At 41.5% G+C, this 17,370-nt stretch overlaps 2 protein-coding genes across 4 annotated transcripts in view; both read left to right on the forward strand.

Annotated features, from left to right (window-relative positions):
- Nucleotides 1-349: 349 nt before the first annotated feature.
- Nucleotides 350-8,112, forward strand: QNG1 (Q-nucleotide N-glycosylase 1). The gene is made up of 5 exons (XM_074856453.1): nucleotides 350-430; nucleotides 583-930; nucleotides 1,914-2,173; nucleotides 6,184-6,379; nucleotides 7,760-8,112. The coding sequence occupies exons 2-5, from the start codon at nucleotides 597-599 to the stop codon at nucleotides 7,990-7,992; spliced, it is 1,023 nt and encodes a 340-aa protein (XP_074712554.1). The 5' UTR covers nucleotides 350-430; nucleotides 583-596; the 3' UTR covers nucleotides 7,993-8,112.
- A 438-nt stretch (nucleotides 8,113-8,550) lies between these two features.
- Nucleotides 8,551-17,370, forward strand: part of KIF27 (kinesin family member 27) — a 31,854-nt gene continuing 23,034 nt past the window's right edge. For all 3 annotated transcript variants that reach the window (XM_074855526.1, XM_074855524.1, XM_074855525.1), the window contains exons 1-4: nucleotides 8,551-8,928; nucleotides 10,262-10,656; nucleotides 12,521-12,721; nucleotides 14,021-14,979. In XM_074855526.1, the coding sequence (XP_074711627.1) occupies nucleotides 10,347-10,656; nucleotides 12,521-12,721; nucleotides 14,021-14,979 (1,470 nt within the window). In that variant the 5' untranslated portion in view covers nucleotides 8,551-8,928; nucleotides 10,262-10,346. The remainder of the gene's footprint in view (nucleotides 8,929-10,261; nucleotides 10,657-12,520; nucleotides 12,722-14,020; nucleotides 14,980-17,370) is intronic.

Below are 17,370 nucleotides of genomic sequence, written 5' to 3' on the forward strand. Positions count from 1 at the left end.
CAAGGCGCTCCCGCAGGTTTGGGGTCGGCGCGCACCCCCCTCGCGCCCCCGCTCCGCCTCGCCTGCTGCCCCAACAGCCGCCCGACACCGCCGAGGCGGGGGCGGCGGCGGCGCGCCGGGCCTCACCGCACCGAGCTCGGGACCGGCTCCGCCGCGCCGGCTGAACCCGCGTGTCCCACGCGGGGCTACTCTTTAAGGGCTGCCTCCCCGCGCGGGAGCCGCCGGGCGGGAGGCCCCGGCCTTGCGGAGGGCGTCTTTCCCCGCGCCCGGGAGGAGGCGGGCGGCGACGGCCGCTCCTGGGCCACTTCGCGCGGAGCCCACCGTGGTGCACTGCCCCGCCCCGGCCCGTGCGCCTGCGCAGTGCGCGGCGGCGGCGGCGGCAGCGGCAGCACGGGCAGGGCCTGAGGGGCGGCCGCGTTCCCCGGCGGCGGTGAGTGCAGAGCGCCGGAGCCTGGTGGGGTGGGGGGCCCGCTTGCCGCCGAGCCGCTTCCCGTCGGTGCTCGGCGGGCGGGCCGGGGCCGGGGCCGGACGAGGCGGGACGGAGGGGCTGTCCTTGAAAGTGTACGTGTTTCCTGCCCACAGGGAGGCGGCCGAGCATGGAGTTCCCGTGCCCCCTGGAGTCCGCCAAGTTTATAGCCGCCCACAGCAAAGATGTGTCTGTGGACGAGGAGGAGGTGCGGCGCGTGGCGGAGAGTTTGTTTGACAAAGCCTCGGCGAAGGAGTTCGGGTTGGCGGGGTGGAAGACCCTCCACGAGCTGAACCCCCAGGCCGCCAGCGAGGAGGCCGTGGACTGGGTGTTCCTGGTGGACACCCTCAACTTCTCCTTCTGGTCCGAGCAGGAGGAGCAGAAGTACCTGGTGAAGTACAAGGGTAGAACGTACAGCGGCTACTGGTCCCTCTGTGCCTCCGTCAACAGGGCCCTTGACGACGGTTAGTGAGCGTCAGAGGAGGGAGCTCCCCTCGTCCGCCGGTCGGCGGGCCCCCGGCGAGCAGCCGGGAGGGGCGGGCGGGGCGTTAGAAACTGAGCGATGAGTATAAAGTAAAGGAGGTACTCAGAAACAGGAGCCCTTTCTGCAAACTGTTGCTGTGCTGATAAATCTGGATGTGCAGGCCGTCCCCTAGAGCTTGGGGGAGGTAACTGGAAGTACTTTAATAATACCTTGTACTGAAACCGCATAACTTGCGGCTCTAATTTGGTTATCTCTTTTCCATTAAAAACATTTTAAGGAATGTCTGTAGTCAGCCGTTCATGACTTTTGTTATTTCACCTGTGTTTTTAAGAGAAATTGCATATTTTCCATGACAAAGGAGAAAATGAGGCCTAAACTGAGAATCTTCTAGTATCAAAGTGGCTCCAGTAAGTCTGAAAACCCATATGCCTCCAAAACCAGTATTTTAGTGCTCACTCTTGTTGCTGTCATCCAAAAAAAAAAAATTATTTGTAGGTATAGATGGAATTTTTAATTAGTTTCCTATATATTTGTTTGTAAGCTAAAGAGAAGGTTTGCGTGCAGATAATTTTTGTGAATGCACAACATGGTTAGGAGTTAAGGCAAAACAGGGCTGTGCTGACTATATACTAACCGTATACTAGCTATATTTGCTAGTGTACTACATAAACACCACTCTCAAAGATGATGGCTAAGCAGTTGGGAAAAATTACATATACAAAGTTAGAAAGGTTCTGTGGTTGCATGTTGGAAATTATTATCTGTAGAAGGTAGCACTGTGTGCAAACACATTTAGTTTTAAGCAGCTGTGTGAGTGCGGTTATCACTGAACACTCAGGTGATTTTAAGAGTTGATACTCTTTAGATCTTACTGTATAAATATTCTCACTTGTAGCAGGCCACTGCATTAGGTCTCAGGATATGTTATGATAGCCTAAACATCATCTTTTTACTTTTCTGAAGGAATACCTATTACCAGCGCCTCATATTTTGCCACTATGACGCTTGATCAAGTTAGGCATGTATTTCGCTCTGACACAGAAGCGCCCATGCCTTTGATTGAAGAAAGACATCGGGTGTTGAATGAAAGCGGAACAGTACTGTTAGAGAAGTTTGGAGGCTCTTTCCTCACCTGTGTTAAAAAGAGTGAGAAAAGTGCTCAGAAACTACTACGTCTAGTACTGGAGAATTTTCCTTCTTACAGAGATGAAGCTGTGTTTGAGGTAAGCTAGTTCTAACATTGAATTTCTTATAATAAGAATTTACCCCTTATTGATTGCAACTTTAAAAGATAGCTCTTAGGTTGTCTGTGTAATTTTTTTCTGAGAGGATAGTCAGTTCAGAATTCATCTAATATTTGTGAATTGTTGGGGTTTTTAATCCAGGAAACAGAAGGTGACCAGAAACGTTTCTGTGGAATTCATTGTTTTCAAAAGTAAAATTTAAGGGAAATAGGAAGGGAAATGAGGGGTTTTAAAATATTTTTGCCTCAAATCAGTGAAAGTATTGGTCTGTATAATGAAAGGAAAATCAGACTTTGAAGGAGTTGATCTTAATTATGAGTCATACAGACAGGGAAGAAGTTTTTTAAATAATACTCTTGGACCACGGTATACATTTTTGTTAAGCTGGGGGAAAATTACTGAGATTTTATTTCTCTTATCAGTCTAAACCTCTGAAAACAAAATCACAGAATTCATTAACAGTAAAACAATCTTGACTGTCTTAAGTCCGTAACTAGTCAAGAATGTATTTCTAATTACAAGAGTCACTTTTTTTCCCCAGAGGAGTAATTTTTTGTCATACACTGTCAATGTCTTCATCACTTTGTTTTAATTTATTTAGGTATACAACAGGTGTTGCACCAATGACTATAGGCCAGAAGTAACCCATGCTTCTGTCAGGGTTGACAGTATACTGAAGCGTTTTGGAGTTGTTTTCCTGAAAGAAACCGATGGAAAGTAAACAGAGACAATCTGGTATTTTCTTTGTCTCTGGTTTTGCCTATGCAGGCATGATCTTTGTTTAGCATCAGTGACATATGTAGCTGCTCCTGTGCTCAGTTCCATCTACAGTAGTATTCAGCTGTTACGGCATTATGTCCAGAAGACTTTATTCTAGCAAGAGTGTAGCCTGTACTAATTGTGCTGTTTTTCAAGGTAACTGCCTCAAACTGGAACTTTGAACCTATTGCATTTATCACTTAATCTGCCCTTCGGCAGGTGGCACGATTTTATTTTCCTTTGTGTCCTGCTACGAAGCAAGATATGTTTGCATGAAAAATCAGAGGTTCTTTCTAACTAATCTTTGAAGCTACTGGTTTGATTTTTGGGGATTTTTTACATATAAAGTAATTTTTTGACAATTTTCATTATCAAAAAGGAAATATTTTCCACGTAGAGTGATAGAGTATTTTCTTATCTTTATAGTGACTGTATTCACTGATGTAATGTCTTTCATGAGGTGATGCTGAGTGCTTTGTAAGGCAAGTCTCCTTAAAAGCAGCAGCAGACTACAGAATGAAAAGATGTTCTAAAAATGATCCCAGACTGTAAGCACTGAGATGGTGTGCATATGAAAGCTGTTTTTCTGCTTTCACTAAGCAAGATGTGTATTTTGAAGGTGGGTGAAATAATGTAGTCCAAGTTTACACCCTAATTGTTTAAAAAAAAGAAAAATCGGTGTTAGCACCTAATGCGAGGTGACATGGATCGCGTTATCAACATCCTTTCTATGGCAGCAGGTTCAGCTCTCACAAATAAAGACTTTTGCCTTCAATAAAGGGCCACAGGGAACTGAAAAGGTGGTGAGATATCCAATAGCAAACCGGTGTTTTTCAGCAGCTCTCCATAGTAGAAATATATATGATTATAAAATAAATTCTACGGTAGAATCATACTATCACAGACTACCACAGCTCTCCTACGTTCTGACCGTCTAGGGGAACTTCTAAATTTAACACAGTTCTTTGGCTATATGTTCTTCCAAACTCATACACAAAATATTTTCCATAATTACACATTACTGACTGTAATTATAGAAATTGCCAATGTTCTTTTGATTCTGAAATGTGAATTGCAAATCAAAGCCAAAATCCCTGAAACCTTGTTGTCCTTGGGTGGACAGTTCATATTCAGATGCTATGCTGAATTTTAATCCTGACAGAAATTTAAATTTTAGACTATGTTATAGTCACATATCAGAGTTTTCATGTTCTGACATAGACATAGTGGAGTCCTTTCCAAGCTTCCAGTCATTGACATTGTGTATGTTTATCTTTTATTGCCCATCACCTGGGACTGAGGTGGTAAAATTTCATGATCCTCCTGTTCTTTGGTTTTTTTTACTAGCTGTGCTATCACATTTTGCTCTTTGCCAATGCAATACTCCTTCTTTTAATATCAGTAGGTCATAATTAGTTATATGTCCTGATACTGGCTCATTGTAATGGAGAGGAGACACAAGTCTCGCTATATAGGGTAGCTTTTTCTGAAAAGTGAGGGTGTTGCGGCAGAAAAGTGTAGTTGTATTGCCATCTGGTAACATGTTCTGTTTCTGGACAAATGATACTATCTTTGAGACATAGTATCATCCACCTCATGCTTTCCTTGCTTTCTGTTGAAAAGAATAGTGGGAGAATTTACTAGAAATGCCTAATAGCCTTTTTCATATTGAGGATATTTCATAAACTTCTGAAACTGTGCAGCATAAAAATTAACAATAATAGAAACAATTAAATTATAAATTCATCAGCTCAATGACAAGTCCCAGACACTATTTTTCTTCCAAATTGCATTTCAGCATGAGATGAAAAGTTCTGTTTGAATTCTCCTGTACTCTGCTCTTGCAAAATGGTGTGGTGCTGGAGACTATCTGTTCTTTACTATATTGGAAAAATCTTAATGCTATAAAAGTGCGATGTCCTTGATTTCCATTATCTAGCAGTAAGAGCTATGATGGGATTTGGTCTGTTAATTATTTACTTCCTGTTGTGATGTTTCAAATGGCGTTTTATTATTTAACATACAAAACTGTGTATGCTCTCTAGGAGTAAGTTTGTGAATCTGTGTCAAGTATAGAATGAAGCACAGGGAAAGGAAGGAGTTTTCAGGCTGTTTGGCCGCAGTTGTTCTGTGAAACACAGTCGGACATCTTGTTTTCAGTGGTTTTGGAGAATAGCATTTAATGACAAAAATATGCTTTGCTCTCAGGAATAGTTGTAACGTCTTGGCAATAAACTAAAGTTAAATTAGCTTAAAAAATGACATTTGTAAATTGTGGTGATACAAAGGGTGGCAGAATAAAACTGGAGATAAGTCGAATCCCCACCTACTTATATTTCAGATTAGCCATTTCAGTTGCCTATTGTTGTTTAACGCACATTACCAGAAGTCGAAAATCTCATCTAGCTATAAAGGGAGGAAAAAACCACAACCCATTAATACATTTTTTTCTTAAAGATGCGGATTTATGTTCACACATTATGTTCACCATAAAGTAAAAACCTCAACAACATACAGATTGTAGCATATCTTTAGTTTTTCCCCTTCTGAGTAGTCACAAGAGCATGTGAATCTTTGCAGGATTAGCACCAGCAAAAAAGTTTATGACAAAAATAGAACCATGCATAGCATTTTAGAAAATCTCATATTTGTCAATACACCTTCTACTGGAATTAATTTTGCTCTCTAACTTTCAAGATACACTATACAACAACACAGAGGAGCATTCGCTAAAGTTTTCACTAGAATTTTGTTTCCTTAATGGGTAAATTGATTAATGAAATGTTTTAATTGTCTGATCTGATACATGCCTTTTACACTTCTCACCTTGAAATAAAAGGTTGGATGAACTCCAGGGTTTCTGAAAGAATGAATGTTTGCTGGACTTCAACTACAGTATTTGCCAAGTGGAAGTAAACCAACATTAATGTGTTCTGAGATCCAGGCGGAATCTAAACAATTTTCATTCCACTGCTGTGACTTCTATTTTTCTTTCATTTCAATTTATTTATGAGCATTCCATATGATATTTGTTTGTGGTATGATAGTGTTTGGATTTTAAGGTGTTTAAGAGTGTTGCACTTTTATTGTGTTTTAGCTAACTAATATGTTTGCTTAACTGAATGATAGTTTAATAGAACAATGTAATTCTTGCCTGTCTCTGTACATGTAACTTGCTGTAATTATTCATCTTTCAGGCACTTAAATAATTCATAAATTTCTTTCATCAGAAAAAAAAGGTGTCTTTCTACAAACGGGCACAAATACTTGTGGCTGATACGTGGAGTGTATTAGAAGGCAAAGGAGATGGCTTTTTTGATGACATTTCTACTCTGACTATATTTGCTGACTATAGAATTCCTCAAGTTCTTGTTCACTTAAAAGCAATGAAGTATTCTGAAGAACTAATGAAGAAACTACGTGAAGGTTTGTTCCTCCCTTACTAACATCAAGTAATCTTACCTCTTGATATTGTAGACTAAAGCTACTTTTAAAATTTAATGTTTTGTCCATGTAAGGGGTTATGTGTATTTTTTTTTCTCCAGGGAACAAGGACTTCTTATGTAGTGATGAGGGAACAGGAAAGAACTTACTCTCTTAACAGTGATCTTGAATGAGATCTTAAGGTTATGTTTTTGTAAAGATCTAACTTTCTTGGATTAAACATTGGTAAGGGAAGGATTAAAGGGACTCGAAGCCAGTTGATTTCTGAGTTTCTGAAGGGTTGCTGTTGCCAAAAACTTTTCAGCATGAGTATAGTTGTGACTTTTGAGGTTTAGATAAAAGAAGCAACAAGATCTTCCTTAGTTCAAAGATGATGTAAAAGCATGGGGATTCCTCTTTATGTGTACTGAACTGCTAATGACAAGCAGGGTGATTGATATAACCATCCATTAGAAAAAAAAGATTGCTTTAAGTGAAGTTAATTGCATAAGACTAGAGTCTTGTTTTTAAGCATGGCTCCATCTTCCAGTACTTATTAACTACGAACTTCAGTGAGTAAAACCATAAACCAATCCCTTTTCCACTGTAAAATTACTGTATTTAGAGGTAGGACTACTATTATGCAATTTTAAAATTACACAGCAGGATAAACAGATGAATGCAGTCATCCATGAATCTTAACAGAATGGCCATTTATATATATGCGCCTAGATATATATATCTCTCTATATATTCGTTAAAAGAAATTTCTTATACTTGTGGCCTAAGGCTTTAGTGAGTTTTTCCATTAATGCTGTACAATGGATTATCCTTGAGCTAGGAAGTGACTATACAATAGATTCTGTCTGAGCTACTTACAATATATTAAATAGATCATGTAGACGATTCATCTTTTTCATGAATCCCGATAAGGACATTACCATCGAAGTCATTCAGATAAATGGGTGCCTTTATATTTTTATATATATAGTTTTTTGGTTTTTAATTCTTAAGTCTTAGTTATCCTAGCAGAAAGTATACTATTGGAATTATGTTTGACTATCTTTTTTGTTTCCACAAGCAAAGAAATAGTCATGTAATGTGCAGTATAACCCAAACAGCTGTTCTTTTCTTAAACCACTTTCTTAGAATACAGGATGTTGTTACGATTGAATGGGAGTACACTTACACGTGCCTAGGCGAAATTAAAGTAATCAGTAGAAAATGTATAGCAACGTTGTTAGCAGTTGCAGTCTAAGTCATGAAAATAGCAGTTCTAGACTAAGTGTGCAGGGGGAAAAAAAAAAAAAAAGGCAAATTCAGGCTGTCCTGGGGCTTCTGTCGCTTGAATGTAATTGGATTGCTGTCTCTTGTGTCCTGCAGGAACCATTTTCCAATCTGGAGATAAAGAGGAGGTAGAGATCCGTGGCTGTTCCATTTGGTGTTGTGCATTGATTTGTCAGCACCTGCTGGAGCTCTATGAGAAGAAGGGTCAGGACATGCGTGACAAGATCAATGCGGTTTTACTCGATTATCATCTTTGGGATTATGCGAGGGATCACAGGGAGGAGATGAAAGATACTCCGTTTCACCGAGTACGGTGTATATATTACTAAGTCCAGTCTGATAGCTATAGCATTGGTGCATTATCTTTTGAATCGCCATTAGTCTTTTCGTATGATGGTTTGTCACATACTCCTTTGGAACTGCTAAATGAAATGCTTATTTTCTGATGATGTGTTCGCTACTTGCTTTTTTTTTTCTCTGAATCTTCCCGTGGCGGTGACGAACTGTGTAAGCTTTGCTGGACGATCCGTGTTAACAGAGGTTTATTACTCTCGCCCCGAGGTCTGTGTCTGTGTACACACACGTGTTCGCACACATCTCTGACGGCGGCGCCGGGCGAGCTGACCCCTGGCTGCTCAAACCGCCGCACATCGCGGGGGGCGTGTCCGACGTGTCACGGGGGGTGCCGCGCGGGAGCCCTGCCTGCCGCACCGCCCGCCTCCCGCCGTCGGGGGGCGCTGTGGGCGGCGGGGCGCGCGGCGGCGCCGCTCTGCCGCGGAGGCCGCCGCCGGGCGTTGCCGCCGTTGCCTAGCGAGGCGCCGTAAACAACGGGGAGAGGCCGGCCGCCTGCCGCCGCCGCCGCCGCCTGCCGCCCTCCCTGCCGCGCCCCTCCGTCCGCGCCCGGCGGCAGCCGTCCGTGACGCGGTGCGGGAGCCGCGGGACGGCGGGCCGCGCCGGAGCCGTAAGCGGGGCTCCGCGGCCCCGCCATCCCGGGCGTCTGGATTCCGCGGCCCCGGGTGGCTCCCGAGACCCAGGCGTGATCCCGTTCCCGGCTCCTTTCAGGTTTGGAGTAAAAGCACTGCGAGACACGGCAAACGTGGAAGATCTCTCGGCCCGCTCTCAAAATACCGCTGCCAGCAAAAAGCCTTCCAGCGTTACTTGTTCGCGCTTTCTGGCAGCCAAGAGCATAAGGTGTATCGACACCAGAGTATTTCTGTAGCTCTGGTATACATCTATTTCATATTCCCGCATTCTTTTATGAATTAGTGAGTAGAATTTCACGCTTTGTCTTTTTTTTTTTTTTTCCCCTGTGATTTTTTTAAATACAATTTTAAAAGGGAGGGGGTAATGTCAGTGCTTTAAAACAGTAATTGCTAGGGGATAAAAATAATGCACTTGGATAAATAAAACCAGAAATAGATCAAATGTAGTTTGATTCTGTAGTTAGTAAGTATATATAGCTGGTTTTGATCACCATGTCCTTTATGATATGAGTCTGATTTCAGTCTCATGCTTTACTACTTTGTTTTATTTCTGTTCTGTGAATAACATGGGGCTTCTTTTTTTTTCAACCTCCAATAGTTTCTTAGCTCTGGATGGCCAGGTTCTCAAACTAAATAGAATCAAATGAAATGAGAAAGCTCTTCTCTTTGCAACCACAACAACTGTTTAAAGCTGTTTGTTTCCAACAAACTTGAATTTTGGGCACTTAGCTGATGAGTTCTGCCAGTTTGGCAATACAGCTTTCTTAAAGGCAATGAGTGGGAGTTCAGCAAGCGGGAAGTTCAGCAAACTTTCCCTTGCACTGCAAAGATTCTTAGACCAGCAAAAAACCCAAACAACAATGTGTTTGGGATCCAGCAGTACCTGTGAGGGTTTTTGAATGGTCATGAAAGACAGCCGTAAAGAAAGGCTATTCCTTGATATTTACAGTTGTGGTACTGCACAATGCTTACGCTGTAAGAATGAATATGCAGGGGGCAGTATAAGGAACCATGGTTGCTAAAATATATAATTAATGAAAAATAATTACATACGTGCTGAAAGATGCAGATTAAAATCAGAGGAATGCTTTATGTGTGGTAATTAAATACATTTAAAATCACACCTCCTTTGTAGGTAACAGCTGTTTTCTCTGTGCTTGTCGAGTTACAAATGCTTGGCACTTCATATGTGGAAGAGAATTTAAAACGCGTGTGTGTATATGCAAACAACTTTTGGAGAAAAAGGTTTTGTTTGACTGATTTATGTTGCCTGAGCAGCATGAATGCAAGAATAGGAAAATTAGAAGATTCATTGTAAGCATATGCTTTATCAACAGTGTTTATTAACAAGCTCTTACGATATTGTTGCTTCCTTTGGCTGCATTATGTTCAAATACAAAATCAGGCAACTTTCAGACTTGAGAATAAGTCCACTAACTTGGAAAATAAAGAGGCAAAATTCATGAATTAACAGTTATTAATACAGCTGCTTTTATATCAGGTATTTTTCATGAGTGTAATGGTGATTATGTATTCTTTAGGAAATGTCAACTTTCTACTTCAGCAAGAAATTAATTCCTATTTATTATATAATGTGGAAAACTTTTTTTCTTAGTTGCAGACAAGAGCAAGTGAGGTGAACACAGCAGTGGTAACAGATTTCTTGTTGACTCTGTGAATACGGAGTGGGGAGCACAGGAATGGAGTCTGGCATGGAGGAGATCCCAGTTAAAGTTGCAGTTCGAATCAGACCTTTGCTTTCCAAAGAAGTACTTCATAACCACCAAGTGTGTGTGAGATTAGTCCCAAATACACAACAAATCATCATTGGGAAAGACCGTGTCTTCACTTTTGATTTTGTATTTGGCAAAAACTCAACCCAAGAAGAAGTTTATACTGTTTGCATTAAGCCTCTTCTAGTGTCTTTGACTGAGGGATACAATGCTACAGTGTTTGCATATGGACAGACAGGATCTGGGAAGACTTACACCATTGGAGGTGGCCACGTTGGTAGGTTGTAGAAATTTGGGGGGTTTTTTAAACTGGTGAACAGTGTATTTGTGCAAGTTAAATACTTAATACATAGTACACGATGCTGCAGCATTTTTAAGGGCTAATGAAAAAAGGTACAGTAAAAAAAAAATGCTTCCAAAGTGTATGTGATAATTAAACTGTTCTAAAGACAAATTCTCCATAAATTAAGCTATACTAAAAATGTCTAAGAAGAAGAAAAAAATATAAAGTGCTCTTTCTCATTTCCCCTTTTAACACGGAACTTAAACTAGAATTTCTTCCTGATCTTGCTAGATTTATCTTACCTTGAAAGTGTCTGCTTTAGGAATTAATTGTTTGCTTGCTCACTCTTTGCCTTTTTTTCTTTTGAGAGACATTTCTATGACATCATAGAAATTTATGATTTAAGTCTTCCAAATGGATATAAATATGTTATTCTAAAACTCTTGGTAAGTATTAAAATCTTGCTTTTATTTAGAATCATAGAATTACAGAATTATTTAGATTGGAAAAGACCCTTGAGACCATTGAGTCCAACCACTAACCTAGCACTGCCAGGTCCACCACTAAAGTGCCACCACCCTAAGTGCCACATTTACATGTCTTTTAAATACCTCCAGGGCTGGTGAACCACTTCCCTGAGCAGCCTGTTCCAGTGCTTGACAACCCTTTCAGTGAAGAAATTTTTCCTAATATCCAATCTAAATCCATACCCCCCACACCTGGTGCTATTTGAGGCCTTTTCCTCTTGTCCCATCACTTTTTACTTGGGAGAAGAGACCGACACCCACCTTGCTACAACCTCCTTTCAGGTAGTTGTAGAGAGGGATAAGGTCTCCCTTCAGCCTCCTCTTCTCTAGACTAAACAACCCCAGTTCCCTCAGCCACTCCACATATCACCAGCTTCATTGCCCTTCTCTGAACGCGCTCCAGCACCTCAGTGTCTTTCTTGTAGTGAGGGGCCCAAAACTGAACACAGTCATCAAGGTGCGGCCTCACCAGTGCCGAGTACAGTGGCAGGATCACTTCCCTGTCCCTGCTGGCCACACTATTTCTGATACAAGCCAGGATGCCATTGGCCTTCTTGGCCACCTGGGCACACTGCTGGCTCATGTTCAGCGGGCTGTCAATCAACACCCCCAGGTCCCTCTCTGACTGGCAGCTCTCCAGCCACTCCTCCCCAAGCCTGTAGCGCTGCTGGGGGTTGTTGTGGCCCAAGTGCAGCACCCGACATTTGGCCTTATTGAAACTCCTACAGTTGGCCTTAGCCCATCGCTCCAGCCTGTCCAGGTCTCTCTGCAGAGCCTCCCTACCCTCGAGCAGATCAACACTCCCACCCAACTTGGTGTCATCTGCAAACTTACTGAGGGTGCACTCGATCCCCTTGTCTAGGTCATCAATAAAGATGTTAAACAGGAGTGGCCCCAAAACCGAGCCCTGGGGGACAACACTTGTGACCAGCCGCCAACTGGATTTAACTCCATTCACCACAACTCTTTGGGCCCGGCCATCCAGCCAGTTTTTTACCCAGCCAAGTGTGTGCTAATCCAAGCCACGAGCAGCCAGTTTTGCCAGGAATAATAAGTAGGAATAAAGTAGATACCATATTTTTCATTACTTTTGTGACTATAACATTATGTAATTTAGAACTTAACTTTGAATCCTATTAATGTATGCAGACAAATATTCTGAACACCAGAAAAACAAGTATTTACCAAAATCCTTGGGAACACTAAGCTCTTCAGATTCCTTAGTATAATGAGTAGTAAATCTCACAGACAAACAAATTGCAGTCTTCAGTCTTTGTAATTTATGCAGCAAATGACTGCAAGCTTCTGTGATATCTTTGCTTATATTTTAGCTTCAGTTGCAGAGGATGAAAAGGGCATAATCCCACGGGCTATTCAGGAATTATTTCAGCATATTTCTGAAAACCATAACATTGACTTCCATGTGAAAGTATCTTATATAGAGGTTTACAAGGAAGAACTTCGAGATTTATTGGAGTTGGAGACCTCTGTGAAAGAATTACATATCCGAGAAGATGAAAAGGGAAATACAGGTAGAATTTCAGCTCTAAAATTTGATGTGGTGGGTTTCAGTTGTGTGCTCAAGTTATTCTTGCCTTCTCTTGAAATAGCTTACTCATTACTAATACTAGAAGAAAGTTAAATTTTCAGAACATAAACTCAGTTTAGCTTATTTGAAGCAGTGTGGGGTTTAGATGCTTGTGGACAATATAGATGTTCCATCAGAAATGGCAGCAAAAGGTCAAGTGGGAATACAGTTACTGCTTCCACAAATTCTGTCTAGAATTTTTACCTCCCTTCAAAATTATAATTGTTAAGCCACTTATACTGTAAATATCTGCCCCCCCTTCACTATGAAATGAGCGGAAGAGAACATTTCATTAAGAGTAGCATCTGATATTTTTTGGAGGCTTTGAAATTAACCCTTATCTCATGGTTCTGTACACTACATGAAAATGTTGGAAGAATCTGCAGCAGAAGTATTTTGTTATGAAACTGTATGATCCAGTGTAGTGTGGGGTTTTTTATTTATTCTTTATATTCTAATTGTTGTGTCTGCTCTAATATTAATATACTGTTGCATTGAGCTGACATGGTTTTCTTGTCTGTAGCTGGAAGAAGTCCCCAATTTAGCACAAATCTTACAGACAATATCATTGCTTCATAAGGATCCCACGAAATATTTTAATCTATTTCTCTTCTTCAGTACAGTTCACGTCAGCTTCAGTAGGTTGTGCTAGGACATCTTCCATCCTTCATTAAAACAAAGGACAAAAAATATGCTTGGTAGGAGTACTTGGTAAAAGTACACTTCCATATTATTAGATTACCAATAGGTACCTGTGCAAGAAGCCCACTGACCCAAGCTATATAGAACAGAAATTCTGTTCTTACCATAGGCTAAGAATCATTTCTACTACAAAACTTTTTTCATTTTTAGTCTTTTTAAATTTTTTTTAAAACTGGCAAAATATCCTTTGAGCTGACTTTGCTCATACTTTTTCTAGATAGCACTAGATTGCAAATTGCATATAGCAATGCGTAAATGAGTAAAGCTGTGTATTGTGTTTAGGATACTGTTTCAAATACTATGACACAATACACCCATATATTAAATATCTGCAGGTTTCAGATGTGTTGTACCTCATGCTTTGCACATATTGATGTCGTATTTTTCTATAGCTTACATGCTGTGACCTCATAACAATGCAGGCTTGTATGTTTCTCTAATATGTGTTTATAGTTTGACTATTCCTAATTGCTGTAAACTTTTGCTGAAGAGTTTAGAATTAATTGAATTATTCTTACTTTCTTTGGTTTGGTGTTTGCAGTGATTGTCGGTGCTAAGGAATTCCAAGTAGAATGTGCAGATGAAGTGATAAGCCTGTTGGAAAGTGGCAATGCAGCTCGTCACACAGGCACAACACAAATGAATGAACACTCTAGTCGATCTCACGCCATTTTTACCATCAGTATTTGTCAGAAACAGTCTGCAGAGTCTCAGAAAAATACTGATGCTGCACAGGATTCATCTTGGAAATCAGTCCAGATGATTGCTTCAAAGTTTCATTTTGTGGATTTGGCAGGATCAGAGAGGGTGACAAAGACTGGAAATACTGGTGAACGCTTCAAAGAATCAATTCAGATCAACAGTGGTCTGTTGGCCTTGGGAAATGTCATCAGTGCGCTGGGAGACCCAAAAAGGAAAAGTGTACATATTCCATACAGGGATGCTAAAATCACTCGTATTCTGAAAGACTCCCTTGGAGGAAATGCCAAGACTGTCATGATAACATGTATAAGTCCATCCTCGTCAGACTTTGATGAATCTCTAAATTCCCTCAAATATGCCAACAGAGCCAAAAACATTAGAAATAAACCAGTTGTAAATTACAACCCCAATCAAGACCGGATTGATGAAATGGAACTTGAAATCAGATTGCTTCGAGAAGCTTTGCAGAACCAGCAAGTTAGTAATCAGTGTTCACACAACTTAAATCAAGAAAGAACTCGTATCAGTTCACTTGAGGAGCAGCTCACCCGGCTTCAGGTTCAGTGTTTCAGTTATAGAAACTGTGTAGATGAAGCCTTCCCATTTCTGGTTCATTTGAATGATGATATTAGCTTAAAAAGAAGTCAGCGCGACAGGTTGCAGAGCTGGATCGCTATGGTACAGAAAGTAAGGAAGGAAGCTCTCACTATGCAGGAAACTGACACAGGGACTGGGACCAGCCAAGAGCCACATCACATCACAATTCTTCAGCTAAAGAGGGAACTAAAGAAATGCCAGGTATTTAATTATAAGTTGATTATTTAAATATCTGTGAAAGAGCAGTCTGCTAAGACTTGAACTCAATTTTGAAAGATGTAAAACTGTTAGATTTACCTGTACTTAATTTGACAAATTTAATTCACAGTCTTATATAATTTTGTTTGTCTAATCCCTGGGATATTGCTTTATTTTAATGGATGATTGAATAGATAACCATCTTAATCATGATAGAGATAAGTAGAGTAATGTTATATTTTGGCTAGTCAGTTTCAAGATGATTCTATGAGACTGAGCTGTTTAAACTGTTAGATTTTTAGTTTTAGCTATGTTAGAGTGCTAGGTCTGGCTGGGATGGAGTTAATTTTCTTCATGGCAGCTCACAGTGTGCTGTGTTTTAGATTTATGACCAACACAATGCTGATAACACACTAACATTTTAGATCTCGCGGAATGGTGTTTGCAGAGCATCAGGCCTTCTCTGTTTTCTTCTTTTCTGTTTCTTCTGGGAGGTGCACAAAAGGCTGGGGACGTATGCACACACAGCTAAGCAGACAACCTGAACTAATGAGAGATATTTCATGCCATATAACATCATGCTCAATAATTAAAAGGGAGAGGAGGATGTCCAGGGAGGTTAGCCATATTTTGACTGGGAAATGGCTAGGCATCAGTCAGCCTTCGGAGGTGGTGAGGGATTGCCTTTGCATGATTTATTTTCTTTCTCTCTTCTTCCACTTCACCTTTACTTACTGAACAATTTCTATCTCATCCCATAAATTTTCTTGCTTTTACTCTTCCTTTTCTCTTCCCCCATCCCACTGGGGTTGCAGGGGGAAAGTGAACAAGCTGCTATGTGTGCTCTAGCTGCCTACTGGGGTTAACCCACAACAGTCCTTTTTTGGTACCCAACATGGGACTTAAGGCCTTTGAAATAATAACAAATTTGATTAGAGTGTGCTAGATTAAATGTCTAGCTGTTATACCTGTTAAGTTGTTATTTGAGTGGCTGTCGCAGATCATGACACCGGCATATTTACTTTGGGTGCTGACTTACATGTTTCCTTGAAGGTTCTGATGCTTGATTCCTTTCTAGCTCTACAACAGACTCCCAAGAATCATTAATGACTGTTTTCAGATTTTGCTGTTTAGTGTATTGTTTTATCACTTTGTTTTCCTTTGCTTGGTAGAGCTCCGATAAAACCACTGGCCTTCAGCCTAATTTGGTAGTCTCACATCACTGGTGTCCCAGTACTCCAAGAACCATCTCATGGACAAACCCAGAAACTATAACTTTCCCCTTTTCTTCTCCAAGGGATGTTTTGTGGAGAGAGGAAACAATGACACCTATCCTTCCCTCTCCTCCAGGATAGGCTTTTATAGCCTTGAAGCAATGACTTCTCAGTTCCCTCAATATCCTCTTGTAATCAGTGTGTTGTGGTCCTGGTTTTGATTATTGTTCATAAGGTTAAACAACTAATTGGGGATGCCACACAGGAACGTGCTTTAAGGTGATTGATTCCTGGGGTAGCAGGGTGTATGGGAGGAGTTGGGCAGGTGCGTAGGGCCGTTATTGCCTTCAGTAGCTTGGGATTTCATGCCTGAAAAGGCTTGTAAACCCAGCAAGCTAATACACCATTTGAAGGAGGCAAGGTGAAACACAATGACTTCTAAGGCTGTGTTGGGACTTAACCCATGCCTATCAAGCCACTGTCCAGGGCCCTCAGAGATGCAAGATGGTCTCTGGATCTAAGAGCCCACAGACAGGCACTGAGAAGGTCTCTTGCTCTGAGGCCGCACAAACAGAGACTAAACCAGAGACCAAACCCTCAGCTGTAATAGTTGCGCTTGTAGTCAAGAAGAAACAGTGGAAACAGGCCAACTCAGTAAGAGAAGAAGCAGCATCTCCTGAGAGTGGAAGAGAGGAAGAATCAGAAGAGGCAGCCTATTCTGCAGCAGGACAGGGGAGGAAAGAGATAGAAATCATAAGAGGCGGAAACTACCCAGTCCCTATCCATGACCAAGTTGCAAGATAGGCGGAAAGATTTTGTCCGTCAAGGTGAGCGAATTGCTACCTGCTTGCTCCTGTGCTGGAATAGTAGGGCTTACAGTCTGGAACTAGGAGGTAAGGAAGCACAGCAGCTGAGGTCCATTACTAGGGACTGTGGGGTTGACAGAGGGATCAGAGGAGGGGCAGCCATCCGCAACTTCCAGAGGTGTCTCTTACCAAGCATGAAGACAAGGTACCCTCTTAAGGAAGATATTGTAACCCACTGAGGCAAGGGGAGTACCACAAAGGAAGGTAGGTATCCAGTGTCTGAGGGAATCAGCAGTGGTGGAGGTGGTCTACAGTGTCATGGACAATCAGGCCCCCAGAGATCCAAATGGTGTACAGTGCATATGATCTGTGTG

Source organism: Strix uralensis, chromosome Z, assembly GCF_047716275.1.
Source record: "Strix uralensis isolate ZFMK-TIS-50842 chromosome Z, bStrUra1, whole genome shotgun sequence".
Classification (NCBI taxonomy): domain Eukaryota; kingdom Metazoa; phylum Chordata; class Aves; order Strigiformes; family Strigidae; genus Strix; species Strix uralensis.

Bases quoted from the DNA above. Each gene is read 5' to 3' on its own strand.
- QNG1 (XM_074856453.1), top strand. From the start codon at position 597: ATGGAGTTCCCGTGCCCCCTGGAGTCCGCCAAGTTTATAGCCGCCCAC. The intron at 2,174-6,183 runs GTAAGCTAGTTC...TTCTTTCATCAG, and splicing joins GAGATGAAGCTGTGTTTGAG to AAAAAAAAGGTGTCTTTCTA. The intron at 6,380-7,759 runs GTTTGTTCCTCC...TGTGTCCTGCAG, and splicing joins AATGAAGAAACTACGTGAAG to GAACCATTTTCCAATCTGGA.